This window comes from Bombus terrestris, chromosome 16 (assembly GCF_910591885.1).
Source record: "Bombus terrestris chromosome 16, iyBomTerr1.2, whole genome shotgun sequence".
NCBI lineage: Eukaryota > Metazoa > Arthropoda > Insecta > Hymenoptera > Apidae > Bombus > Bombus terrestris.
This window is the reverse complement of record NC_063284.1, coordinates 3,473,301-3,498,356: the sequence shown is the minus strand read 5'-3', so window position 1 is coordinate 3,498,356 and position 25,056 is coordinate 3,473,301. Positions and strand designations below refer to the sequence as shown.

The window sequence follows — 25,056 nt, the reverse complement described above, 5'->3', positions numbered from 1 at the left end:
GATAAAAGTATCTTTCCACGAAACTTCGAGCTGCTGTTATCCTAATCAGCAAACATAACCTATACACAGATCATTTAAAGAGAGAAAATGCCTTTAAAAAAAGACTTGCGACTTCTGTTGAAGCCCTATTATTTTATAAACATTTTACTCAGTCTCTCATATATTGTCTCCAAACGCGTTCCATTTGTGTGTAACTATGTATTTGCACAAGCTGAGTGTGAACTTGATGGGGTAAGTCATTTAAATATAAAGACAAACAGTTTATTATGCTATGCGTATAGAGTATATATTTCATACTAGATATATTCTTGTTTCAGAGAGAGACAGAAATTCTGTTTTTTCTTATGATAGTCATAATGATAAGGACAAGAAAGACTGGAAGTGTAACTATGATAAGTTACTTATCATCCAGCTTTGTATATACTAAAGTTGCCAATCTGATTCTTTGGTTTTATGCAGATATACGTATGGGAATAATATTTGCTATTGTATTCATCTGTATGTGTTGACTTGATATTGTAGTTATTCTTCATATGAATGTTATTACATGATTTAATAATTACAGTATGCGGTCTAGTATTTCCTGAACCAACATACCAAGGTCCAGAGAAAGTAACGTATTTACGAGGTGCAAACGGATTGCAGGAGGAATTGCACCGTGACACGAGAATCGTTTGGTTAGTTGCGTTTTACACAGCATGGAACCCAGCTTGCGTCAACTTCGCACCTATATTCTCCGAGCTTTCGGCAGAGTTCGTAATGATTGATTACTTATGCATTATTTATCTTTATACAACCTTTCATTGAAAGTAATATTTAGTGGATTTATAGATACGCTTTGGAAAATTTGAAATTTGGGAAAGTAGATATAGGGAGGTATCCAGATGCTGCAGTGAAGTACCACATAAGTGATGCTAGCACTAGCAAACAGCTTCCCACCTTAATTTTATTTAAGGAAGGGAAAGAAGTAGAAAGACGTCCATACGCAGATCATAAGGGCAAACTAGTTAAATTTCTTTTCTCATTGGTATGTATGATAAGGTTTTTTATAGTTGAAAACGTTAAAGTATGTATAAATAAATAAAAATAGTTGCTTTTTTAGGATAATATAAAGGCAGCTTTCGATCTGAACAATGTGTACAGAGATTGTAAAAAAAATCCGATTAAAAGGAGAGAGAAGAAAGCAGTAAAAGCAGAATGACCTAATTAACATTTCCAAACGTTTGTTGAATTACTGATGTCATAGCACTGCCAACAATTTCAAATGAAAATTACTTCTACTGTGTAGAATAATGGACGTTTAGTGTCACGCGCAAATTTTCATTTATAGCAAAACTGCAAAAGATTTGTAAATATTCATTATACTTTCTATCATTGTACGCATTTTATGCACCACTGTGTTCTATTAGTGGATATCGGATATTAATGTAGGTTTAAGATAGTAATTTATTAAAAGCGAGTAGTTGTTATTACAATAATTGAAATGGAATGATACATAAAGTGCCACGTGTATGAATTCATGAAATACCAAAACAGAGCTTCTAGTTAATCTAGTTAATCTAGTTAATCTAGATCGTATGCGACATAGCAATTTCATTGAATAAACTGTTGTTGAAATATATCACTGTATTAAATAATTGTATATTACAAAATTCGGGTATGTAAAATATAGATACAATTCGTGAATACAAAGTCAGATACTAAATTTGTCATACAGGTGGCCAAATGAGCATAACGTGTCCATGAGCTGATTCTGGCAACCATTTCTGATAAGCAGACAGAAGGACTGAAATTAATAATGAATCATTTTTAGTATTTACTCCAATCCTATATATGTTCATGCTATAAAACATGTACTTACAATTTTTATCTGCTTCCCAAGTTTCTAATAATTGTCCTCTTGACATAATTCCGCGGGACAGTAATAATTGCGTCATTTCCTGTGTTCGTGGTATTAATCTAAAATAATCATATAAAATTATTAATTCAATGTCGAGTAGCTTCATGTATTTCAAATCTTACTTAGCCCATGTCTTGTTGATACTTTGGGGAGTCGATAACAATGAAGGAACGAACTGTTTCAATTTTGGACACACTTTTCCTTCTAAAAGGAAACATGCAAACCATTTAACTCCATCTACGGATAGTGGGTACTCCACATCCATTACTGGTAACTTCCAACCTGCTCTTCCAAATGTTCCTGCTATATTGCACATTACCTTTCCAGTTTCTGGATCATACCTACACAAATACATTGATGTAAGCAATTTATGTATTAAAAAGAGAAGAAAGGTTAGAAGTAAGAGACCTTGGTGGTGGATCAGTCAAAGGTTCTCCAAGCTGACATAGAGATGGAGCAAATTTAGGTAGCCATTCGGGTTCTATAGTTGTAACACCACGCATGTACATTTTATTCGTCTCGTATATTTCCTGATAAACTACCCATTCAGGACATGCTTTTCGAAGAACACATGAGGAATGTATGAATACTGGATCTTCCATATCTGTGGTTCTAGATAAAAGATTATATAATTACATTCGGCTATGATTTAAATGATCAAAGAGTCTTTGATATGTTACTTGTAAGCGTATTTCCATTTAGCCTTATCTTGATCTTCATTAACTTCATCTGGCATCACTTTCCTTGCAACTTGATCAGCCATTCCTGCAAGGACTATTTGCCTGAGTAATTTGGCTTCTATATCGGTTGGAGGTTTCATCCTAAATTAAAATTGTCAGTAGGAGAGGAATTTATTAAACGTAAAATGTAATTCAATTACTTTCTGCAATGCGTACTGTGGGTTAATAGTGAGATTCAAATCCTCAATATTCAAATTAATTTCGTTCGTTAGCTGCTGCCGGAGCTTTCGAATTTCCACAATTGCTTTGTGTCGCAAACCATGCTCTTCGCAAAAGGGAAGTAATCTTCCTTTAGTTCCAGCATATTCTGCACTCCCTACAGCCCTAATTAAGACCATCGGATCGCCTTTGCATAGAATACATTTCACTGCGTTAATATAATCTTCATTTCTTAATATTATTCTAATTTTTTAAAATTCTAATTACCAAGAAGTAAGCTATTTCCGGTGCCAGCCCAGAAGCGCCTCATTTGCAACCATTTATTTCGAGAATCGCCGTCCATATCGAATGCTTCCATCAATACTTCTTGAACAGAAAGTGCAGCCACCATACACACTGTATACTGCAGAAGGTCATATTGATGAGAGAGAGCCAACATCTTTCCATAACGTGGAGCAACTGGAAATGCAGCGATACTGCGACCGAGTGGCGTTACTTTGGCACTATAGGAACCTAAATAAAAAATAAGTATAGTAAAGAATAAGTAACTGATAATGATTAAATTAGTGGTTTAACTTAAATAATTATAGTTGTTAGTACCTTCTTTGCCGGAAGTTTGTTGTTGTAAAGCTCCAAGTATCATCAATCTTTTTTCAGCAATTTGTAATTGTATAGTATCCGGTGGAGTTGGGAATGGGAAATTAACAACCTTATCAATATTCATGACTTTCATCTGTAACAGTAAATCATCCACAGGTTTTCTTTGAATCTCTGATTGACTAAACTGTTCAAACTGATCATTGAACACTGCTGAAGAGTACAATCTGTAAATAATATCCAATAGGGAAATTAGATCTTTCAATGACTTCAAAATTGTATATTGATATAAGTACCTGTAACAATGTCCAGGACCAGTTCTACCAGCTCTCCCTGCTCGTTGATTAGCAGATGCCTTGCTAGTATAGCAGATTCTGTATGTGCTTACTCCAGTTACTTTATCGTACATTCTTGTTTTACAACGTCCACAGTCTACCACATACTTTATGTTAGGTATAGTTAAAGAAGTTTCTGCTACGTTTGTTGATACTACACATAAACGGTGTCCTTCTGGAGGTGGCTCGAATACCTAAGGATTAGAGACTTTTAATACTATCTTCCCCACTTGCCCTTTTTGTGAATTATTCTCAAAAATTTTTAATTACCCTTGCTTGTTTGTGACTCGGAAGCAGAGAATATAATGGTAAAACCCACAATGGTTGAGCATCTGCACAAGCTTTTAAGTCAATTACGTCGTCATCTTCATCTTCATCCTCGTCTAATTGTATTCCTTCGTCATCTTCTGCGCCAATTAAATCTTCGTGAGTGTCATCGGTAGGAATCACAGAGTAACTAGAAATTGATCCATAATTTTAATTAAACTGCGGATATTTATTCAATTACATATTTTTATAAATATATAAAGAAATGGAACCTAAATAAGAATTTGTATTATCTACTATATAATAAGTATTTTACTTTGGATATTTTGTATATTTTTATACATTATGTGTATTTTGTAGATTTTTTGAACCTTGGAAAATTTACCAAAAATATCCGTATCTAACTATAAAGAAACTGGAAGAATTACTGTTATATTTTCTTACGTACTCATCCAGGTTAATATTTGGTAATTGAACTTTCTTTTTTTGTCGTAATTTGTTGTAACGAATAGCTTCCTTGCAACGAAAATCATCATCATCGTCATCACTATTATCACTCTTGTCCTCATTATCACTGTTGTTTTTTATGTCATCCTCTTTTCTTGAAGAATCATTAGTCTTCTGCGGTTCTTTCATCTTGTTTGCAATTTCCTTTTTATTCTTCACGGGAAAAGCTCCGCGTAATTTACGTACTACGTAATTTACTTCCCGTTGCCCTAAATTTTGACGATATACATTTTTAAAACAATAACATTATATGTTCTAGAAATAATCCCAGGTTGAAAAAATATATACCTGTTAAAAATATTAAGATTCCACCATCGGGAAGGCGAGTATGTATTTTTATGGCTTTCTTTAGAGCATCAGAAACGTAATTGATACTTGTCCTTTTATTAAAATGTATCGTAACAGGAAACTGTCTCGATTCCACTGTTAATACTGGCGGTCTTGTTTTGAATAATTTACTATTTTCTACAAATTCCTCCACGCGTAAAGTGGCTGACATGATCACGAGCTTCAGAGGATTCTTCCTTTTATTTCGAAGTGGTACAATTCGTGATAGCAAGCCTATCAGAATATCAGTATACACACTACGTTCGTGCGCTTCGTCAAGGATGATTATCGAATATTTCGTCAGTAAAAAATCCTAAAATATTTAAAATCTTGATTACGATTATCTCAAAGTATTTCGTTTAATTTACTTAGATGATTACGTACGCTCTGTATTTCTTTTAATAATACGCCATCAGTCATAAATTTGACTTTTGTCTCTGGCGTAACATTCCCCTCAAAACGAATCAAATAAGAGACTTCTTTTTCAGTGAGATTCATCTCTTCGGCGACACGTTTGCTCATAGATATAGCTGCCACTCTTCTAGGTTCTGTTATTCCAATTATCTTTTCTCGAGCATAGCCAGCTTCATAGAGAAATTGAGGTACCTGAGTTGTTTTACCACTTCCCGTTTCACCAGTGATTATTACAACAGGATTTTCATTAATTGTTTCTATTATAGCTTGTTCTTCTGCTACCACTGGCAACTTTAATCTAGCTGCTTGGATTTCCGGTTTCCTTTCCAGTATTACAAACGTGGCAGGCGTTTTTTCTATTGGCTGCTGTGGTTTTAACAATTCTTTACTTATAGTGGTTTGGTTTTCAATTGGCTTTTCCTGTTCTTCCATAGTACTTTCTGTTACACTATTCTCTACAATATTATCTTCTTTATTTGGAATATTTTCATTTTCTTCCAAAGTTTCTGCTGCATCTTTCTGCTCTCTGTCTTCATTGTCCTCAGAATTAGATTCAGATTCACTATTGCTAGGTTCCTATAATAAATAATCATTAGTTTTTACATTAACTTTTAATATCATTAACTTACATCAAATCCAATGACGTTTGGATCTGAAACAGCATCCTGTACTTTTTGTTCTTTTAAAATTGCCATCCTTCTTTTCTTGCTACCTTTAATAGCATTTACTGGTACTTCTAACATGTCCTCATCTTCATTATTTGATTTGATTATATGTTCTTTAACAGGTAATTCCATTTCTCTAAAGTGACGTTTCAGCCCTTTAGTTTGTACACTGGTCAAAGATATATATTGTTTCAGTTCTTCTTGCGGTGCTTGAACTTTTCCCAATTCCTCTAAAAGTTCAGTCCTCTGTTTATGGTTAGAATATATGCAAAATGAATACTCACAGAGAAAAAATTAATTCTATATTATAACTTACACGTAATTTTTTCTTCTTCTTTTCTATAACTTTCTCTAATTGTTTTCTACGTTTCTTGGATAATAACCGTGTAGTAGTGACTTTTTTAACTTTGCTTTTTGTTCTTCTTTTCTCATTTGGGAGAACTAGCGCGTTACAGTTGTCGTAATTATCTTCACGATATTTTATGTCTATAGGAATCTATTGAAAAAAGAGTATAATTAAATCTTATTCATTATTTTTTGGATATAATATTATACAGAAATACCTTTTTAGTCGCAGAATTGTCAATTTCAACTTCTGCGATATTTCTCGCTTTGCAATTATACTTTTTCCTCCTCATTTTTACTTTTACACTTGATTACAAACGTAAGTAAAGTAATGCGTTCTGTTTCTCAAAAAATTTGAATTTTTGTAATCATTGATTGATCTAATATTTTATTTGGATTTGCACATTGTTACTTTGGTTATGTTGATTTTAACCATGTGCTTCAGCTAAACGGTGACATCTAGCACTTTTTTTATGAAGCATGTATAACTACTTATAATTGATGTCTACGATAATTTATCATAGCTTGGTAACAGTATTCGCAATCGGTAAGATCAGATCGATAAATAAAAAAATATTTTCTCGTAATCTCAACAGATATCACTGATACAGCGCGAAAGCATGGTATTGCAATAAACTATAGCTTATTTTTATTAATCACTAATTAAACACGAAAGAATTGATTACAAAAAAGCGAACGATTTTTCAATTACATCATGCATTTTTCATAAGTATAAATATTTATGCTTTCATATAATCTTCAAATTAAGTTTTCCGAAACATAATCTATATGGTAGAGGTTATGTAGATAAAAACATATTAAGTATTGCTGCAAATATATTTTATTGAAATTCAATTGTGAGATATGGATTCAGGAAACTCGAATTCTAGTGAAACACCCTCGCACCCGCTGGTAGAATCTACTCCACCTACTCAACGAGTAAGTTTATGGATTGATATGTATTTTAATTTTATCACATCTTTATAACCTATGCTGCCACAGAGAACTCGAGGATCACGTCAGAAAGCAGTAGACAGCGTGACGAAAAAATTCCTGCGAAATTTCGATCCAGAACACAGTGAAAGGGAGAAACGAAAGCTTCATAGACGACTATACCAAGGCAACAAAAGACACGCTTTGTACAACGAGAATGGCATATATATCCAAACAGGAGATGATTTGTGTGACTGTTTAAATTTGAATTGCGCTGGATGTCATCTTCCGTGCATCAAATGTTCTTCGCCAAAGTGTAGCCACGAATGCAGGTTTGGCATAAAAGAGTGCCGGATAACTGCACTAATTTTCACAAGCTAGTACTAAGTACAGTTCTTTTACTAGGAATAATCGCAAGTGGACGTACGAGTCAATAGAAAATGAAGGCAGCGATATGATCATAAGAAATCCTTTATTAAAAGAATCTTGAAATTTCAAGTCTTTTAATCTACAATATGATTGTACTGTATTTATAAAAACTCTATGGCTGTGCTACACAGGGAAAGGGAGGAACTTCACCAAGTTCTTCATTGAGTTTCAAACCGTGTATTACTTTCTTTTACTATAAGTTATATGTATTAGAACTAGAATAATGATAACATAAAAACTGATATACAAGCGTACTCATATCTTTGTTCTCTTCACAATATCCTTGCTTTCAGATTAAACACTTCCCGTCGAATCCTTTCACAATCATATCTACATCAGCATTTTAGGAAACCATAGCAGTATGTCACCAAGCTAGTCACTCTGATCATCCTTGTACATAATCAATTCACCAAAACTGCGTGAGAGAACAGAACAGGAGTTGAGTTGCAAGCAGAGTCCTGCAAAAGCAAGATAGGTGGGACTGGAAATCACGCACAGTTGACGGTGCACGTGCGTGTGCACCGGCACACGGACGCGCTATTGATTTTCCACGGCACTTTCGGCGTAGTGCGCACGTACCTAACGCACATACACACGTTCGGCCGCGCAGAGTGGGGTGAGCCCCGGTGCGGAGGGCGTGCGCTTCGTTTTCCATCGAGATCGTGAAAGTTCACGGTAGCGAGTGGCCGGACATAGAAAGAGAGAGTGCTGAGAATATGCTGATCCCGTGGCCGGTGGAAATCGAGCGCAACACCCGTCGATCGATCATTTGCTAATTAACTGCCGTGGTTAAGGTACTTGGACGTTGGACAGGTGACCCGCTTTGCCAGGACATCGACACTGGATGAGTATCCTTGGCCAGGCCAGTTATTATCGTCCCGGCTCCTAGAAGGCTCCTTGGTCTAGCACGTTGACTGTTTCGGTGGGCAGAAGATTCCTTTGAACCTTAACGGAGCTCGACCTCCAGTCTGTGAAGTTCATTACTGATTTTTGAATTAGGAAGCAAGAGGCAAGCAAGGGAACGTCCTCTTCAGTGAAACGTCTTCTCCAGGAACTATATCGGCTTGCTGGAAGTCAAAGTGACTTGTTGGACGAAAAGAGAGCGTACGGCGGTATCGTCTGGCCCACAAGGTTCATCAGACACTTTATTATCTGCAGACCCTCCGCATCACCGGGTCAATGCGATCGTGATCTTATCGCCTAATGCGACTCGTGACGCGTCGACGTTTAACCGTGGTCGTGGTTCAGTAATTGGTCAAGAATATCTCGCTCCGGGGTTCCCGGGTACCTCTCTGCTGTTTGTACTGATTATTTTTTATTTCGTTCTTTTTAGATGATCTCGAGAGTGATTGGTAGTGATTGATATTGAAACCCGATTCACACGTTTCTTAAACCGTCCTCGATATTACCATTGAGCCTGCGAAGTGAAAACGTTGTTTGATAACGTTGACAAGAGACTCGAGTCTCAAACATCACTTGTTGAATACATACACATATAGAGGGATAATTACGGGTCGTAAGAGGATTTTGAAGTGGCATTTATATCGGGTCGTCGTTTTTCTCGCCGAGTAATCAGTCAATCGAGCATTCCAATATCGCTAAAAAAAAAAAAAAAAAAAAGAAAAAGAAGAAAGTTCTATTAAACAAATTACACAATCTATTGGAAAATTGCATACGAAAAGGATAGCACGTGGAGCAGTAGCTTGATGACTCCACGTTGACTTTATTCATTAAGCTTACAACTTGTGATTCAATCGTTTGATGATAATTGGAGATACAGTAGTGTTATAATCCATATATAATTTGATTGATGCTCAAAGTGGTTCGCTTTGTAGTTAAATCAGCCAGTCGTTAAACGTCATCGCACTCGTGGGAGTCGAATAAAGAGAGTACATATATTGGTCAATGTAAACAGCAACCGGCAGAGGCGTAAAAAGAGGGAAGGAGAGATTCTAGGGTGGCGGAGGGTTGCTGCAACCTTTACGCAAAAAGCCGTGGGCGTGTGAGTCAATTTCGCTTTTGTACGTCGTGTGCAACAGACAGATTTAAACGGGATCACGGACGGACCCCGACTGGCGGGGGTTAACATCATCGGGACGGCAGATGTCAGGATGCCGGAGCAGAGCAACGACTATCGCGTGGTGGTGTTTGGGGCGGGCGGTGTCGGCAAAAGCTCTCTCGTGCTGCGTTTCGTGAAAGGAACCTTTCGTGAGTCCTATATACCCACTATCGAGGATACGTACAGACAGGTAAGCCTAAGAAGGATGCGTGGATTAGTATACTTTATACATGGTGTCCCGGTAATCATGGTAAAATCGCCAAAGGATTGGTTCTACACGAAAAAATAAATCAGAAATATAGAGTACAATTTTGTTATGCGATGTTCCGTTTTTGTAGAAAATCGAATTGCACAATTATAGACTGCAGATTTTTATGCAAATTGATATTTTTATAAATCAGCATGATAGTTGCCACGGGGGTCATCGGTGATTTACAATTTTCTAAGAATCATTAAATTAAGATAAATTTCATAGACCAAGAAATATAATATGTTGCATCAAGTATAGGTTTATGCAAATTGGTATTTTTATAAATTGAACAAGTGGAATCTAAGCAAAAATGTCTTTCCTCCACTGGATATTACAATTATAATTTATTATAATTTGTATACGTACTTTGTATATTTATTCATATTATGTGCATTTTCTACATTTGTGCAATTTTAGATTTCCTATGTGAATACATAAAAATCCGTAACTTATTCATAGTATAGCCGCAGGGTTGATCTAGATATCGATTAGATTCAATTGCGCGCGAATTTTATTTTTCATACTTCCAAAACCGATATAGTATATGAAAATTTTATTGTCTGTATAATTAGATAATTCATTTATCTATTTAATCAAGTCAATTTGAAGCGGAATTGATCAATTCTAGCAAATTTTTAAAGAATGTTTTAATTTTATCAGTATGTATTTAGATTACTATTTAACCTTTCATAGATGGAATGTAGAAATTTTACTTTCCATACTTTCAAAAGCGATTTAGTGCGTAAAATATTTGAGTATCTTTTTTGGCAGATGATTTATTTCTTTAATTAGGTTAGTCAGAAGCAAAATTGATCAATTCCAACAAATTTATACATTTATATACATTTGCATTTAAGGTTTTAAAGACAATATACATTTATATACATATTTCAATATACGTTCTCAATATGACATTTGCATTTAAGGTTTCAAAGACAGAATACAGGTATCCTCGTATAACACGATATGGTTACGTTCCAAAAATATGTCTAGTTATCCGAATCCGTGTTATCGCAGAGATCTTGATGAATCTGAATGAAAATTAACAAAAGTATACTATTCTCTGTTTATAACTAAGAGAAATATCTTACAATTAAGAGAATTACGTATTACGTATATTACGTAAGCGAGGGCAATTTCCTTTCTGGCAAATATCCTCATCTTCTGATATTCGTTGATTTATGTACGATTTCCATTTATGTTTGTTGTAAAAAATGTCATCGATTTTTCATCAGAAAAGTTCCAAATTGCTACTTTCCTAGAAATTAATTAAACATTCCCGTATATATTTCAAAATTCTTGCACATTTGTTGGAACAACAAATATCGAGTTGTAATACTTGCACTTAAAAATTCTCATTGCCTACTATGTTGTGTGCAGAATCTTCCCAATTTTCACATCGCATTGGAGCAAATGTTGCAGGCCTACCATGTTGTACAAGGATATGTACCTGTAAATTTCGATAGAGTTGGTCAGTTCAATTTCCGTGTGTTTCAATATCGAAACAGCCTAGATACAACGTTAATGCATTTCTTATCATTTAAATCGATTTCGCGATCTCGTATATCGAGACTATCGCACGTTTGATAATTAACCGGGGAAGTAGTATAGAATTGGATCGGACAGGCGATGCAAGTAGTAGAGGTATGTCGTGTATGAAACAGAGGTAATAGATTTTCCCGATCAGATAACAGGGACCGTCGTGACGTAAATCGCTGATGCTTCACCGATGATTCATACATGATGCAAGATCATTGTTCTAATCGTTCATCTCCTAACCATTATCTCGTTCTGTAATCACGAGATTCACATGGAATCAAGCTACGAGTAAACAATCGATCTCCCCGACCGAACAACGTTTCCTACCTCTGTTTTTATTTGCATTTCAAATCCATTGTTCTCTCGACATTGTTATATAACTCGCCAGAAAACGAGATAATAGGGTTAGGTTAGAGATACGATTCGAATACCATTTGAATACGTTTAACTTTTAAATCAACCCTCTATTATTTCATAATTAACGATGCTTCCTGTTCTGAATGTTTTAAGACACGAATGATATTAATTTTCAATCGATGCATTTTTTATGTTTCGTATATCGATATCTAATGGTTGTCGTCGATTATCGATATATCGCTCATTCAATGAATTTTAACGTCATATTTTAACCATAGAGATATGGTCTTAACAAAGTTACAACGATTCAATATATTCAAACTAAGTTTTTTTTAAAATCATAATTTTTGTGTTATGTCATTGTTACAGTAGATGAGTGATATATATACATATTAATGGAGGCTTTTCCTTACCGACATTAATAACGAATATTATGGATCGCGTTGCGATTGGGATTGCGCGATCGATCGATTAGTGGATAATTCAAATTATCGACGATCCCGTTCAATCGATTGTTTGCACAATTTCTAACATCGATTAAGCGATCATCGATCGTGATCGTAAGTAGATTTAAATTATTTCCTAATCGATTGATGCAATGTCAGTTTCAAGCTCGTTGAAACTATCGAAGAAGTTTCGGAACGAGAAAAAAGAAAGTATAAGAAAGCTTCGTTGGTGGAACTGTTGAGACCCGTGCTGTGTTTGCGACGAGAAGCGTGGCGAACTAACAGAGATATTCAAACGGGCGGAAATGGGACGATTATGCTACGAATATTTCAGGTGATAAGCTGCAATAAAAACATATGCACGCTTCAAATTACGGACACAACGGGGTCTCATCAGTTTCCCGCGATGCAACGGCTCTCCATAAGCAAAGGTCACGCCTTCATCCTGGTGTATTCGGTGTGCTCACGGCAAAGCCTCGAGGAACTACGACCGATCTGGGCTATTATTAGGGAGCTTAAGGGACAGGACGTATCACAGATACCTATAATGCTGGTAAGGCCTATTCTTTTGGTTGTCTCGTTTTTAAGTTGCCATATTTTTCTAACAAAATGATGTTGTATAATATGAAGATTAAAGTGAGAAAGCGAGGAATGTTACAGAATAAATATAACCTGAAGAGTGGGGGAAAACAAGGATTGTCATAAAATAGTTTTATCGAGAAAATTAATATTTTAATTCACGAGAGGAACAACATTTAATGAATTTAATTATATTGTTTATAAAACGAAGTTTATATCTTAGACATCGTAAAAAATGACTAATAAAATATTAATTACTTTTATCCTTGTTTTGTTCCAGTGCAGTAAAACAAACCAGTACATGAAATCTTTAACGCTGTTTTATGGAGACATTTTGGACATTATAATCATTGTAATTCGATAGTTCTCTACTCCCAGTTGTCAGAAACAAAATGTATTATAAAGTGGAAAATCACGAAAAATGGACATTCCTCATTTCTTCTCATCTTTCATATTTAAAGCAATCTTTCTATAAATTCTTCGCAAGAAGAATACCAATATAATTTGATATTTCTATTTGATTCTCGTTATTTAACAGGTTGGGAACAAATGCGACGAGAGTCCATCGGTGCGCGAGGTATCGATGAGCGAAGGAGCAGCAGAAGCCGCGAACTGGGGCTGTGGTTTTCTGGAAACATCCGCCAAGACGAATCACAACGTAAATGCATTATTTCGGGACCTGCTGATGCTCGAGAAGAACAGATCTGTATCGTTGCAGCCTGTACAAAGCAACAATGCGATCAGTCTAAAGGAGAAATGCTGCGTAATGTAACCTAGCAGAATTAGAGCAGCCATAATGGAAAGAAGTTGCGGTGCATCGTGTATGAAGACGACCAGAAGAAAGAAGAAAAAGAAGGAAAAAGAAGAAGTTATTCGAAGGACAAAAGTAACAGAATCAGTCGGCGATTTCTCGACCCGGCGTGGCATCGGCCACGGTAGTCTCGACACGACCAGTAGTTAGAATAGATTAGATTTTGCGCGAACGAAAGGGACGATAGATATCCGTGAGACTACGTGTCGTACAGGGTGTATCTAATGCTCTTTTTTCATTAAGAAGCTTATTCTCGCGCAGACAAATAATTCTCCAGGACGTTTGTGGGTCCTCCAACGATGAGATCGGATAGATTGTGAGGTTGTGCGTCGGTAAGAGGGATAATAACGTGCCGATTGTTACAACGGTCGATTCAGAGCATTAGGGCCGCTTTGTAGTCTCTTTCTAAACCAAACCGTATTACTATACTATTGATAGATTTTTTAATTTTGATACAGAGCGACGTAACTCGGTCCGTCTTCTAGGTTTCACGAGACCAACGACGCGTTTTTCATTCTGTACCAGTCGGCTCGTTAATGGATCATTATACATTCTGACCATTCGCTCGATTATCCCGAGCTTACTATATGGAAGGGACACGATCGTTCTGACCGGCATAGAACCGATCTAGACCAAGTAACCGATCTGACAAAAAGCGATCGTCCTTTTCGTGCCCAACGGAACAACGTGGATTTTCCTTGAAAGAGCAGCCAGTACAAAGCTTATAGTCTCGACCACGTTTGTTGATATATATGTATTAATGTACGATGAGATGTATACCGAACAGGTTTAACGATCCAACACAGAATCAACGCTCTTTCACGAAAATCTTCCGAGACCGCTGTCCGAGACTACTAACGCGATGATCAATTTCTGGGACTAGTATCGCATACAAGTTTTCTCCATCCGGAGATGGAGCATAGGGGCGAAACACATGCGAACGAGAAACGATAAAATTAGATAAAAAGTTGTTACGAGATTGGTTTTTGTTGAATAGTTGTAAGGTTTTTGTAACGATGCTAATTAGGATTTATTACTCGACACACGTTGGTTGATACAATTACATGTACTTACACACACTTACACGTACACGGACAACACACAGAAAGGCTTACATACGTGTATTAACACGCACAAACACACACAGAGTCATTAGGCACCATGCGTTTCCCGTGTTGACCCAAATTTTAGTGTTTTCCTCCTGTATGTCGTACGCACAGACGTAGGCTATTAGTGTTTGCGAGGAGACGCTAATTAAAGGGACTCGCCTCAAAGGGCTCGTTTGTTCCTCGACTCGAGTTTCGTTTATCTTGCTGCTCGCGTTTATCGTTGCAACCGAGGTTCCTGGGCCGAGTTTGGGCAAACTTTTTCACTATGATATCTCTGTCCTCTGGTATTACTATTACTATCATTGATAAACGAATAGAGAGGGCGAAGGAGAATTTCTTAAAACAAACTTTAGGAATTTTTGCCAATTTCTTCAAAAGTAGACATTGTGAGTGTCATCAGCTTGAAAAATTTGCCTTGACTGTCCAGCTCATCTTTGTTGGAGCGACCGATTACTATAGTTTCCTTTGTATTTAACTGTTATTCGATGACGTCTCTGTATCTGTGGGAGCCGAAGCTTCCTTTCATTTAAGAAACGCAATAGAGGCACGAGTGGATGATAAATTAGTCTCTAATTTGGTCGGTAGAGTGACTGCTTGTTTTCAGCGAACATCAACGAATTATGGTTCCAGCCATTTTATACGTGGTCGTCGTTTTGTCTACTCGTGCCGGCGTTCAATCATCGTACCGATAGCTTTAAGAAACAAACGCTGTAATTCTGTCTAACGCGTTAACGGGACAAAATACGTTGTCCCACTGATATTACGATAGACAAACGATCAATGACATTACCATGATCATTATTATTATTGTCGAATCGCGAATCACTGGGCGATTGTTTCACGAAAGGAACACACATATCCTGTATTGTAACCGTGAGCATACAATCAGGTACGTGCGTGCACAATTTAAGGAATGAGGGCCGGTTTCATGTCGATTCATCGTTTCTTAAACTCCATATTGTCGTTTAAATCTAATTTAACAAATGAATTGTGGATATTTATGCAAATTCTAATTATTGAATTTTTTTACTGACTGAATATTGTAGCAAGTACTATTCTTTGAATATTTTATATATTTATTTTATACATTATTTCAAATTTCGCATGACTGTATAAAAATCTGCAATTTATTAGCAACTGATACGTAAAAAAAAGTTCATTTACCTATATATCGTTTAGCGACTAGAAAAGTCATCCACGTCGAATTTTGTTTTCTTAGAATTATTGCAAGGTTGAAAAAGTTTGTTACAATGTAATGGTCAGTGTTGCATTAATTTCTTGGCAGCCTGATGCTCTCGCGTATCTGTGCATGAGTCTGTATATACATACATACCTGCATGTTATATTTAGATGCAAGGTTAAAAAGAGTCTAGTCAAAGGCGAATCTGACCTTATGAAATCGACCCTCAGCATGCTGAGTGACGAGAAGAAGGGTGGCAAGTAAAGGGAAGGGAGGGAGGGGAAAACGAGGAAAACACACACACACACATGCGAATTAGAAATCGATATATCGTATTCTATGATTTTTTCGGGGCCAATCGGTGTGATTTGTATAAATTGTGAGCTTTTTCTGCGTGATCGTAGGTCGATTACTATTGTTTTCACGGTTTTGCAAACAATTCGCAAATATAACTTCTGATTTAATCCTTTGTTAATCACGTTGAAAAATCTCTAACCGCGATTTTTGACGATTTTCTATCTGCGAAATCAGGCGATCCTTTTTACAGATGTTGGTGTTCGATTTTTAGCATTCATCGAGAACATTGTATAACCGTGCTTCGTCTTATATACGTACATTGAATCGTGATTTTCAAAGGATTAATTTTGGAAGCTTCCTCGCGATAAAAATACGTTACGCCGAAGCGAAAATTTGTTTCAGTGAAGTCGCATTACTTCGTCCTTGTTCAAAGAGCGCGCGCGTCCGTCGCGCGTGCGCGGTAGATCGCCCGCTCAATTTTGAAATATTTATACGCGCCAAACAGAGTACACGCATACATCGAGAGCATCAATTTTTTATCGTATTATAATTACTAAGGCACGCACGACCACGAAACATAACAGAACACGATGGATCTCTTACGATATTACGCTTTATTTTTTATTGTGTGTCCACGAATGTACCTATGTACGATATTTCCAATAATCTGATCGCGACTGTTATTCGAAGACGAAAATTGAAACAAAAATGTTATACTTAAAAAGGCGGTATTGGGTAGATTAAAACGTTAAAAAAATAGGCAACGTTTCTATCAGAAGCATTTAATATAGAAATTCATAGATATAATTACTGTAAGAGAAACTAATAAGTTTCAGAGTGATTAGAACGCTTGATTCAATTTTTCTATAAGAAATAGAAAATATGGTGGATGCAATATCCAAATAGTTGCAATATTAATGAGAATACAAATTGTCTATTATATTACAGATATATTTACTTAAAGATGTAAAAATCTAGATAGTATACTATAAGTAACTAACTATTTCACTACGAGTCTTCTATAATGGCGCAGTGGTCTAGTGCTTGCCTTCGTACGCGAATGAACTCTGGCTCGAATCCAGCTCAGGATAGAAATCTTCTATTCGATTTTTCTTCGTCGTTCTCTCCATAGATTTAATTCCACTCAACTTATTATAGAGCGTCGATGTGTCAAATCGACTCTGTTACTTAAACTAAATCGAATAATCGTCGTGAAACTAAAAAAAACAATATCGAGAAGATCGGATAAAAAGGAGGATCGTCTTCGAATAATAAGTTCTACGATTAGGTATTTGAAGAGAGAAAGAGAATGAGAGAGAGAGAGAGAGAGAGAGAAAAAGAGAGAGAGAGAGAGAGAGGAAGGATACAGGGTCGTTCGTGCTAAAAATTCCAAAGAATACGTTGTCGTTATTTATGGGAAATTTACTTAGGCTTAAGCTTGTTGTTAAGTGATGATCGATTTTAAAAACATGCATTCTCTCGATAATATCCGTATCTTCTCATTACTTTACGAAAGAAAGGAGAGGAGAAGGAACCATAAATGATATGTGTTAACGACCATGATGAGGAAACAATGTTAACGCTTGTCCACCTAGCTTCCTGCAGAAATTTCAGTGTAAAAAGAAAAAAGAGAAGCGTGTTTAAAAATGAGTTTTAAGCAACTGGCGATAAAAATATGCGGTTGAATCGAAGGTGGGGGAGGAGAAGGGGGACAATGGGGTGTTAGAGAAAAAGTAAGTCTGTGATCGATATCGTGAAATAAATATCAACGAAGTTTTACCATATCAACAAATAATCATATCAATGATCTACCATATCCATATAACTCAGGTTGAAGCAGAAAATATGAAAGATAAAAATAGAAACAGAGAAGAAAGTATAACAATCAAAAAGAAGAACCAACTATCTGATCGTGCAAATTAAATAGAAGATCCGTGAGTGTTTTAAGGGATTATTCAAATTTGGTTAACTCCCACCTTTGATCGGTCGTAAATCGACGGAAACGAAGGAATCACATATCATGGCTACGCGTGTTCCACAGTATACTCGCGGGTGTGCGTCTTTAGGAAGGCACGAAGAACGTTTTAAATATTTAGCGAAACGAAGAAGAGATGAAGAAAAAAAAAAAAAATAACTAATAACATTACGAATATCGACAATGATCGATTTATTGTTGCGATGGCTCGTTTATTATTATTATCCACACTCCAGAACCGTTTAACCGGCTACGAATCTGTACTCGTGAAGAAAATGAAAAAAAATATTATAAAACCTGCGAATTATACAATCTTAATTCTTGGCAACAAGCTTGTTCTCTACAACCAATCACTCCACTTCCAGTCCTGGGCCATCTCCATTCAAAATATAAGTATCATATTATTGTTTCTTTTTTATATATTTTTTTTCATCATTCAACAATATTCCTTTGTATTCGTTTTTTTCAGTTTCAAAGAAGAAATAATTTTTGGATATAAGATTCTTCAGTTCAGTGCAAACTTGCAATCTTGGTCAGCTTCATTCAATACACTGTTATTTTTCATATATTTTATTCAACCCATTCAATAATACTTTGCTCTATTTTCTTTCAGTTTCATAATAAAAATAACTCTTTCTGCTGATACAAAATTTTCTATTTTAATGGACATCGATGGAACACATTTAAATATCTTCTAACCGAGATTTCATATTACCAAATGATTTACTGTCAAGTGGTTATTATGGTAGCTACACAAAGTATTGACACATACCTTCATTTTCCAATGAAGTGTCTCTTTTCCAGATTCTACGTTTCATTTTCACAGTATCAAATCTTTGCAGTCATACAATAATACTACTACAAGAATAAATTACAACTTGAATGAATTAGTATGTAAATGCTGTAATAAAAAAATTAGTATGCCAATATTCGTTGCAACCACTGTATATGCTGTATGTGCTGTTGCAACCACTGTATCAGGGACAAAGTTAATCCACAATGGGAATGACATACATCGGATTATAAAAATTGTTGTGTATTTCAATGTTTACGTCAGATACATAAACTTCTAACACTATACTATATCGAACCTTGAAACGTCTCATCAGACTAGTCGACTTGTTCAAGCTTAGCTTCTTCTGTTTAATAGAAAATTCAGTCCTCAATGTATTATAATGGTTATGATGTACATATATGCTAGCAATGAGAAAGAAATTCGTACCACTGTCATTCTACTGTGTCATTAAATCATATTTTACTTTCTTTCAGTCTCAAAAAAAGGAATAATTTCTTTCTTGTACAAAATATCCCTCCTTAATGGATATGAATGTAACACGCTGACAACATTGTTACAATGTAACAAATATCTCTTCTAAGAAAAATTCCACATCATTGAGTGATTCGTGGCGACGAACGTGATAGAGAAATATGTACTATACAGAGTATTAAAACAAGGAAGAGGGTTTATTTAAGCATTTTCAGTGAACAAAGAGGAGTATAAATATATCCATAACTAGAAGTATCACAAAAATTGTCAAATTAGTTGAACCTCGTTGAGACACCTTTGTATAAAAGCCAGTGGGCATATTGGCTATAAAGAATGGGACATTTCGTTACTATCCGTGATCGGCAAGTGTCAGTAGATCCGTAAAGTCGCAGAGGATCTCAGTGACCGGGTAGGAGTGGCGGAAGAGAACAAACATCGGCGGGCCAATCGTGAAGAAAGGGTGGTCCGGTGGATGTTTGTCTTGTTGCTCCTCCGGAGGGATGCTGGAATCGCTGTAGAGATAGGCAACGTGTACACGGTGCGGAGCCAATCGCGCGCCACCACGGAAACATCCAAATGTTGCAGAAGATTAGAGAGTGATTTCTTTCAGCCGGCTGGCCACTCAGTCGTCTATCAACAATCGCCCTGAGACGCCAGATAGTTAGCAATTTATTCGTTCTTCTCGCTGTTTATTCGCATAATCAAATTTGTATCTTCATCGTTACACGAAATTAATATCTTGTTACCGTGTTAGTATGGAAACCGATAATAAATTGTCTCGTTAATTGCTAGATTGCGGATTTTTCTAAACGAAGATTTGTATAAGTGAAGATTTTCATTTTTGTAAATTGCCTACCAATTTATAGTTTTAAAAATTGTGACGAGTACCGTACTTTGTATATTCTATATATTTTTGTACATTGCACGCATTTCTGCGTCCTTAATTTAGCATAAGTGCGTAAAACTCTGCAGTCTAGTAATTACTTCCCTGTAGTGTTAACAAAGTTTTACTTTTATTTATACTTTCTATTGTTTCGTTTACTGTTGGATGACTTAAAATGATTAAATCTGTGGATATTAGTGAGTGATCAAAAGACTATGTTGCGTGGAAAGAGTAAAGGTAAAGAGGAGAACGAGGAGGATGAAGGTGAGCTGAAGCAGAGGAGACCAAAGTGTGCTCGGTGTAGAAACCATGGCTTGATTTCTTGGTTGAGGGGACACAAAAGAGAATGTCGTTACAGAGAGTGTCTTTGTCCAAAGTGTTCTCTGATTGCTGAGAGGCAAAGAGTAATGGCTGCTCAGGTAAGAGTTTTTTTAATTTTCTGCCAATTTCAATTCAAATATCTTATTCGACTAATTTTATTTTTATTATTTGTTATGATTTCGAGGATTTATCATTGTTCACGAAGACACCTAATAAACACCGTATTTATATAAAATAATAAAATCGAGAACCTACACGGTGGCTCATGTATAATAACTTTTTGACATATTGGCAATAATTAATGAAGCATCTCGTGTTCCTCTGCGAGTACATAGAAATGGAGAAAAAAAGGTCAACTTCGTCACCTTCGATATTTAATGAAGTCAATCAGTGCCCTTCGTCATTTTCCATACGAGCGGAATATTGTTAAAAGTTCTTGACTTTTGAAAAAAAAAGAGGTGGTCAGAGGGAACTAATGACAAAGTGATATTCAGTTTCTATTGCACTTGTGCCACTCGATCTCCTGTTCCTCTGGTAGAAGAAAGAGAGTCGATCAAACGACGGGGGAGAAGAGGAATTAAATCCATTAACGCTCGGTGTTGCGTTTCATTTCTGTTTGCATAGGCATTATGACACTCGATACTTCATCCATCCTCTCGATCCGCTCGATGGAAACGTTGCCGCCGGTTTCTCAAACAAACTTGCGTGAAACACGGAAAATGTTCGCCTCTGAATCGAGCTTGCTTAGCTTCCACCAATCAGCCGGCTAATTTGTTTGATTTCTCTCGCGTTAATGATTCTACTATAACACAACGTTTGAAAAATATGAGCATTGTAAATGACATTTACACCGCTACTGAAATTCCATTTCTTCTCCCTAAGAGAAATATACTTTCGTTTTCTATTAGAAATATTATTGCATCTAGCGTTGTGAAAAAACAACCTACAGATCTATGGCATATATTTTTTGTAAAATTGTTCTTCATTTTCTGAATATAGAAAGAGAAAAATTCTTGAAGGATGATAATTATCAAATTAAAAACTGGAAGCGAGGCTATTCATTTCCAACGCTATTTGTTTGATACGTCGTTTTATCTCATGATATTCTATACGTTTTTCCAAAAAGCTGCTCAATTATTATATGAATGATTTAATGTCCAAAGTCGATAAGTAGGTAATAATATTAAATGTCTATTAGTGCGCAATATTTCGCTATGGGGTGAGAAATTCAATAATTGCAGTCAGTAGCATTGTTGAAACAAATGTTCAGTCTCACCGTATACATCAACAATGGTGAAAGCGTTAAAAATTGTAGCGTAACTTATTATTAGAGTCAATTTGTAATAAATTCTTATTAGAAATTAATTATTAGACTGCAGGTTCGACTTCCTTAAAAATGAATCATCGTATGAAAAAATTTTATTCCATATTTTTGACTTATCTTCTCACGTACAATCGCTCCTTGCCGATTGCAAACAATTGAACCATGATTACTAGAACACCCTGTACTTCTGCGTACAATGTGCATTTTGTATATTAAATTTATCGTAAATACATAAACACATAAATATACATAAATTATTGATTTAGGACCTCCGAAATGAATATTCTTGGTAAAATCGTATTCTTTTTGGAAGAAGCGTAAAATCTAAAAGAGGGACTCTGTCAGACTTCCTCAACAATCCTGACGATGTGAAACAATATAGTGGGTGGTCCGGCCGGGAATAACACGTGCCAAATGGTCCCATATGTATCTCTATTGACATTGGCCGTTAAGAAAACACATATGCAGTATCGGCTAAGCGGCGGGTCCATTTATAAATTAAGCTCAGAGTCATGATCCGATCTGACTTCATTTTTCATTGCCATGTGCCAATATCTGAATTTCTATTCTTCATTCACAGAAATTAATTTCATTTATTCAATGATTTAAAGGTCGCCCTTAAGAGGCAACAGGCGGCTGAGGACGCTATTGCCCTAAAAATGGCTAAAGTAGCGACTGGACAGAGATTCAATCGACTTCCTCCAGGAAAAATATTTGGCATGGCAGTAACCGAACCAAAGTCAGTTGTAGACACTAACAAAGAAGAAGATCCTCCTCCTAAAGAGGGCTTACACATTGAAGATCCGAGGAAAGACGACTCTCTGAACAACCAGTGTCAGGATTCGTCAGTATGTAATCATTAGACCGCAGATTTTGATGCATTTGTAGAAAGATGCGTATAATATGCAAATAATATCTGTAACATTTGATAGTTAAAACAATTTTCTACCCAAGTTCCATCTTTTTAATTATATTCATAAAAATATGGATTTGCATAAGTATCCTTGCCCTAGTAACCATTTAGTAACTTAATTTAAATATATCTATATCATTTTAACAAGTTTGGAGCACCCAAACAAAGACTTGAGACAAGTACCGATACTTGAAGCGCTATTGTCATTTTTTAGGCAACAGTCTGCATGATTGATCGATGTAATATCAACAATAGCAAAAATATTGAATATCTAACTGGTCGATATACCTTTTAGACGATCAACGAGAACCCGCCAAAGTACAAGAGCCTGGTATTCAACGTGAACAATTCAGAGGAGACAAAAGAGAGCAGCGTGTCGCAGACTTCGGTGGAAACATTAGCTCGACTTTTTCCCAATACGAAGCTCTCGGTACTACAATTGGTGTTGCAAAGATGCGGCCAGGACCTTCTGAAAGCCATCGAGTACTTTGCCAGTGAAAGTTTCGGCATCAATTCGACCTCCTACGCATCGGCGTTTCGACCACCTCAAACTATCAACGAGACCAGGAGTAACGAACATATTGCAGGCACGATGTTGGCTCCAATATACTCCAGTCTATCCAGGAACTTCTACGGAGATGGTTACTGCTTGTTGAACATCGTTCCCGATCAGTTTCCCAAAAATATAGCAGATACGACGGCTTGCACCACGTTACCCATAAAAAACAGCGGACAACACGAGCAAGAGGGAGTAGCTCTAAATGTTCAGTATAACAATTACTTCAATTCTGGCGTACAGCAACAGCTGAGAGATCACATGTATGCTCAGGTTACGGATCATCTTTCACCAAGGCCTGGTTTCCTTCATTTACCACCAGTATTGCCGGGTATCCCTTGCGTGCAGCCTAATTGCACTCAGTGCAGTTACAAATTTCCCTAAGCAACTGGAGAATTTATATTTGATTAAGTAGATTGATTTCGTTTATTTTAATTGAAGAGTTTAAGTACCATTCGAACGAGGAAACACGATAATTCACATAGTCAAAATTGTATTTCAAACGGATTTAATGATTTATAACTCTGATCCAGATTTCTAGATCTTAGGACATCGTATGCTCGCTGTCGATAAGGCTGATTAATTACGGATTTGAAAATGTTATCAGCTTATCGTGTGTGAAACTGCACGTGAACTTAACGAGCGTTCGCGTATGGTGTTGCTATCAGGGTAGGGGAATTTCCGTGATCGGCAGACCTTAATCTTCAAAGTTCAGTGTGATCAGCCGGATCAAGCGAAGCGTGTTTCTAGCATGCATCGCTTGTCCCAATGGCATACTCGTCTCTCTACCGATTGACCTTTGATCGTGGAGCGTGAAATACAATCTGTTACAGTAGTTCGTGATGTTTTTTAGAGTTTTTTTTTAAGTGGTCACCTTGGTTTAATTTGTATATACCAATAGTCTCCAAATAGTTAATTTTCTTAATTATAGGTTTAACATGTATCATTGACATGTTGTGAAAATTTTGAAGTCATTTTTTAAAATCGTTATTTTGTAGTAAAAAAACATCTGTTCTCTATTTTCTATAATTGCGTTTTGTAATAATTTAGTTTATTAAAAAATATTTTATTTATTATTCTTTAATTGTTGGCTTTTTTATTATTTATTTTGCTACAAAGGTACTTAAAGGTAAACAAGAGTTTAAAGTGCTCTCAAATTTATCCTCCAACGTAAATAGCTCGCCTATTTATATGTTATTTACAACACGTAGCACCGAGAACAGGAGTCCCTATAAAGGAGATATTTTTTTTAGGTATTTCTTCGGGAACTGGTTTGAAAGTTTCTTGCGGCGGCTATCGCGTAACTGCTAACCTAATAAGACGCCAGTAATCGAGTTAGGAAGATTCAATTGTCTGTATAAACAGTACGGATATCCTAGAGAAACTGTCAATGGCCAGAAGCGATTTACTTTGGCCCCGCTTTTTAAGGAGGCGAAACATTGAGGTTAACCCCGCAGGGAATTCCCCGATTCGTCGTGCAGCGAATTACAAGGAACTTGACGTCGTATTGAGAACTAATAATTCTCTTGGATTTTTCTTTCATTTACACTCTGAAACAGTAAGCGGAAGCAA

The 25,056-nt window shown here is 36.2% G+C and overlaps 5 protein-coding genes and 1 long non-coding RNA gene across 10 annotated transcripts; 4 read left to right on the top strand and 2 right to left on the bottom strand.

Moving 5' to 3' along the window:
- The first annotated feature begins 77 nt into the window (after positions 1–77).
- On the top strand, positions 78–1,621 carry LOC100650138 (thioredoxin-related transmembrane protein 2 homolog). The gene is made up of 5 exons (XM_003403044.3): positions 78–231; positions 318–498; positions 566–752; positions 832–1,027; positions 1,103–1,621. Exons 1-5 carry the CDS (start codon positions 88–90, stop codon positions 1,199–1,201), a joined length of 807 nt encoding a protein of 268 aa, XP_003403092.1. The 5' UTR covers positions 78–87; the 3' UTR covers positions 1,202–1,621.
- On the bottom strand, positions 1,429–6,705 carry LOC100650022 (probable ATP-dependent RNA helicase kurz). Of its 2 annotated transcripts, XM_012319698.3 has the most exons (16): positions 6,475–6,705; positions 6,228–6,407; positions 5,876–6,157; positions 5,217–5,822; positions 4,794–5,145; positions 4,447–4,714; positions 4,002–4,188; positions 3,693–3,925; positions 3,400–3,623; positions 3,067–3,312; positions 2,797–2,986; positions 2,581–2,721; positions 2,309–2,512; positions 2,023–2,241; positions 1,862–1,959; positions 1,429–1,786 (listed from the first exon to the last, which is right to left on the bottom strand). In XM_012319698.3, exons 1-16 carry the CDS (start codon positions 6,547–6,549, stop codon positions 1,710–1,712), a joined length of 3,582 nt encoding a protein of 1,193 aa, XP_012175088.3. In that variant the 5' UTR covers positions 6,550–6,705; the 3' UTR covers positions 1,429–1,709. The 2 variants fall into 2 exon arrangements, with proteins under 2 accessions (XP_012175088.3, XP_048268981.1); XM_048413024.1 differs by lacking the exon at positions 6,475–6,705 and having other exon boundaries at positions 5,876–6,141; positions 6,228–6,349.
- A 135-nt stretch (positions 6,706–6,840) lies between these two features.
- LOC100650264 (ARL14 effector protein) lies at positions 6,841–7,872 on the top strand. The gene is made up of 3 exons (XM_003403045.3): positions 6,841–7,195; positions 7,259–7,521; positions 7,595–7,872. The coding sequence occupies exons 1-3, from the start codon at positions 7,121–7,123 to the stop codon at positions 7,677–7,679; spliced, it is 423 nt and encodes a 140-aa protein (XP_003403093.1). The 5' UTR covers positions 6,841–7,120; the 3' UTR covers positions 7,680–7,872.
- Positions 7,873–8,259: 387 nt separating this feature from the next.
- Positions 8,260–18,538, top strand: LOC100650387 (GTP-binding protein Di-Ras2). Of its 2 annotated transcripts, none has more exons than XM_020868097.2 (5): positions 8,260–8,540; positions 8,622–8,749; positions 9,658–9,867; positions 12,604–12,822; positions 13,387–18,538. In XM_020868097.2, exons 3-5 carry the CDS (start codon positions 9,730–9,732, stop codon positions 13,618–13,620), a joined length of 591 nt encoding a protein of 196 aa, XP_020723756.1. In that variant the 5' UTR covers positions 8,260–8,540; positions 8,622–8,749; positions 9,658–9,729; the 3' UTR covers positions 13,621–18,538. The 2 variants fall into 2 exon arrangements, with proteins under 2 accessions (XP_020723756.1, XP_003403094.1); XM_003403046.4 differs by having other exon boundaries at positions 8,618–8,749.
- LOC105666943 lies at positions 10,281–12,322 on the bottom strand. 3 transcript variants are annotated; one of them, XR_007226679.1, is made up of 2 exons: positions 12,237–12,322; positions 10,281–11,377 (listed from the first exon to the last, which is right to left on the bottom strand). It is a non-coding gene; the product is annotated as an uncharacterized LOC105666943 (long non-coding RNA). The 3 variants fall into 3 exon arrangements; XR_007226678.1 differs by lacking the exon at positions 12,237–12,322 and adding an exon at positions 11,794–12,022 and having other exon boundaries at positions 10,281–11,718; XR_007226677.1 differs by lacking the exon at positions 12,237–12,322 and adding an exon at positions 11,794–12,022.
- Positions 18,539–19,880: 1,342 nt separating the features above from the next.
- On the top strand, positions 19,881–25,047 carry LOC100642233 (doublesex- and mab-3-related transcription factor A2-like). The gene is made up of 4 exons (XM_012319701.3): positions 19,881–20,236; positions 20,569–20,789; positions 22,627–22,863; positions 23,224–25,047. The coding sequence occupies exons 2-4, from the start codon at positions 20,586–20,588 to the stop codon at positions 23,866–23,868; spliced, it is 1,086 nt and encodes a 361-aa protein (XP_012175091.2). The 5' UTR covers positions 19,881–20,236; positions 20,569–20,585; the 3' UTR covers positions 23,869–25,047.
- Positions 25,048–25,056: the final 9 nt, after the last annotated feature.

Excerpts from the sequence above, each read along its gene's own strand:
- LOC100642233 (XM_012319701.3), top strand. The coding sequence starts at position 20,586 with ATGTTGCGTGGAAAGAGTAAAGGTAAAGAGGAGAACGAGGAGGATGAA. Across the intron at positions 20,790-22,626 it reads AAAGAGTAATGGCTGCTCAG|GTCGCCCTTAAGAGGCAACA; the intron begins GTAAGAGTTTTT and ends AATGATTTAAAG. Across the intron at positions 22,864-23,223 it reads ACCAGTGTCAGGATTCGTCA|ACGATCAACGAGAACCCGCC; the intron begins GTATGTAATCAT and ends TATACCTTTTAG.
- LOC100650138 (XM_003403044.3), top strand. The coding sequence starts at position 88 with ATGCCTTTAAAAAAAGACTTGCGACTTCTGTTGAAGCCCTATTATTTT. Across the intron at positions 232-317 it reads CTGAGTGTGAACTTGATGGG|AGAGAGACAGAAATTCTGTT; the intron begins GTAAGTCATTTA and ends TTCTTGTTTCAG. Across the intron at positions 499-565 it reads ATTTGCTATTGTATTCATCT|TATGCGGTCTAGTATTTCCT; the intron begins GTATGTGTTGAC and ends TAATAATTACAG.
- LOC100650264 (XM_003403045.3), top strand. The coding sequence starts at position 7,121 with ATGGATTCAGGAAACTCGAATTCTAGTGAAACACCCTCGCACCCGCTG. Across the intron at positions 7,196-7,258 it reads CTACTCCACCTACTCAACGA|AGAACTCGAGGATCACGTCA; the intron begins GTAAGTTTATGG and ends ATGCTGCCACAG. Across the intron at positions 7,522-7,594 it reads AAGTGTAGCCACGAATGCAG|GAATAATCGCAAGTGGACGT; the intron begins GTTTGGCATAAA and ends TTCTTTTACTAG.
- LOC100650022 (XM_012319698.3), bottom strand. The coding sequence starts at position 6,549 with ATGAGGAGGAAAAAGTATAATTGCAAAGCGAGAAATATCGCAGAAGTT. Across the intron at positions 5,823-5,875 it reads CAAACGTCATTGGATTTGAT|GAACCTAGCAATAGTGAATC; the intron begins GTAAGTTAATGA and ends TATTTATTATAG. Across the intron at positions 2,987-3,066 it reads CGGAAATAGCTTACTTCTTG|GCGATCCGATGGTCTTAATT; the intron begins GTAATTAGAATT and ends TTCTATGCAAAG.
- LOC100650387 (XM_020868097.2), top strand. The coding sequence starts at position 9,730 with ATGCCGGAGCAGAGCAACGACTATCGCGTGGTGGTGTTTGGGGCGGGC. Across the intron at positions 9,868-12,603 it reads TCGAGGATACGTACAGACAG|GTGATAAGCTGCAATAAAAA; the intron begins GTAAGCCTAAGA and ends CGAATATTTCAG. Across the intron at positions 12,823-13,386 it reads CACAGATACCTATAATGCTG|GTTGGGAACAAATGCGACGA; the intron begins GTAAGGCCTATT and ends GTTATTTAACAG.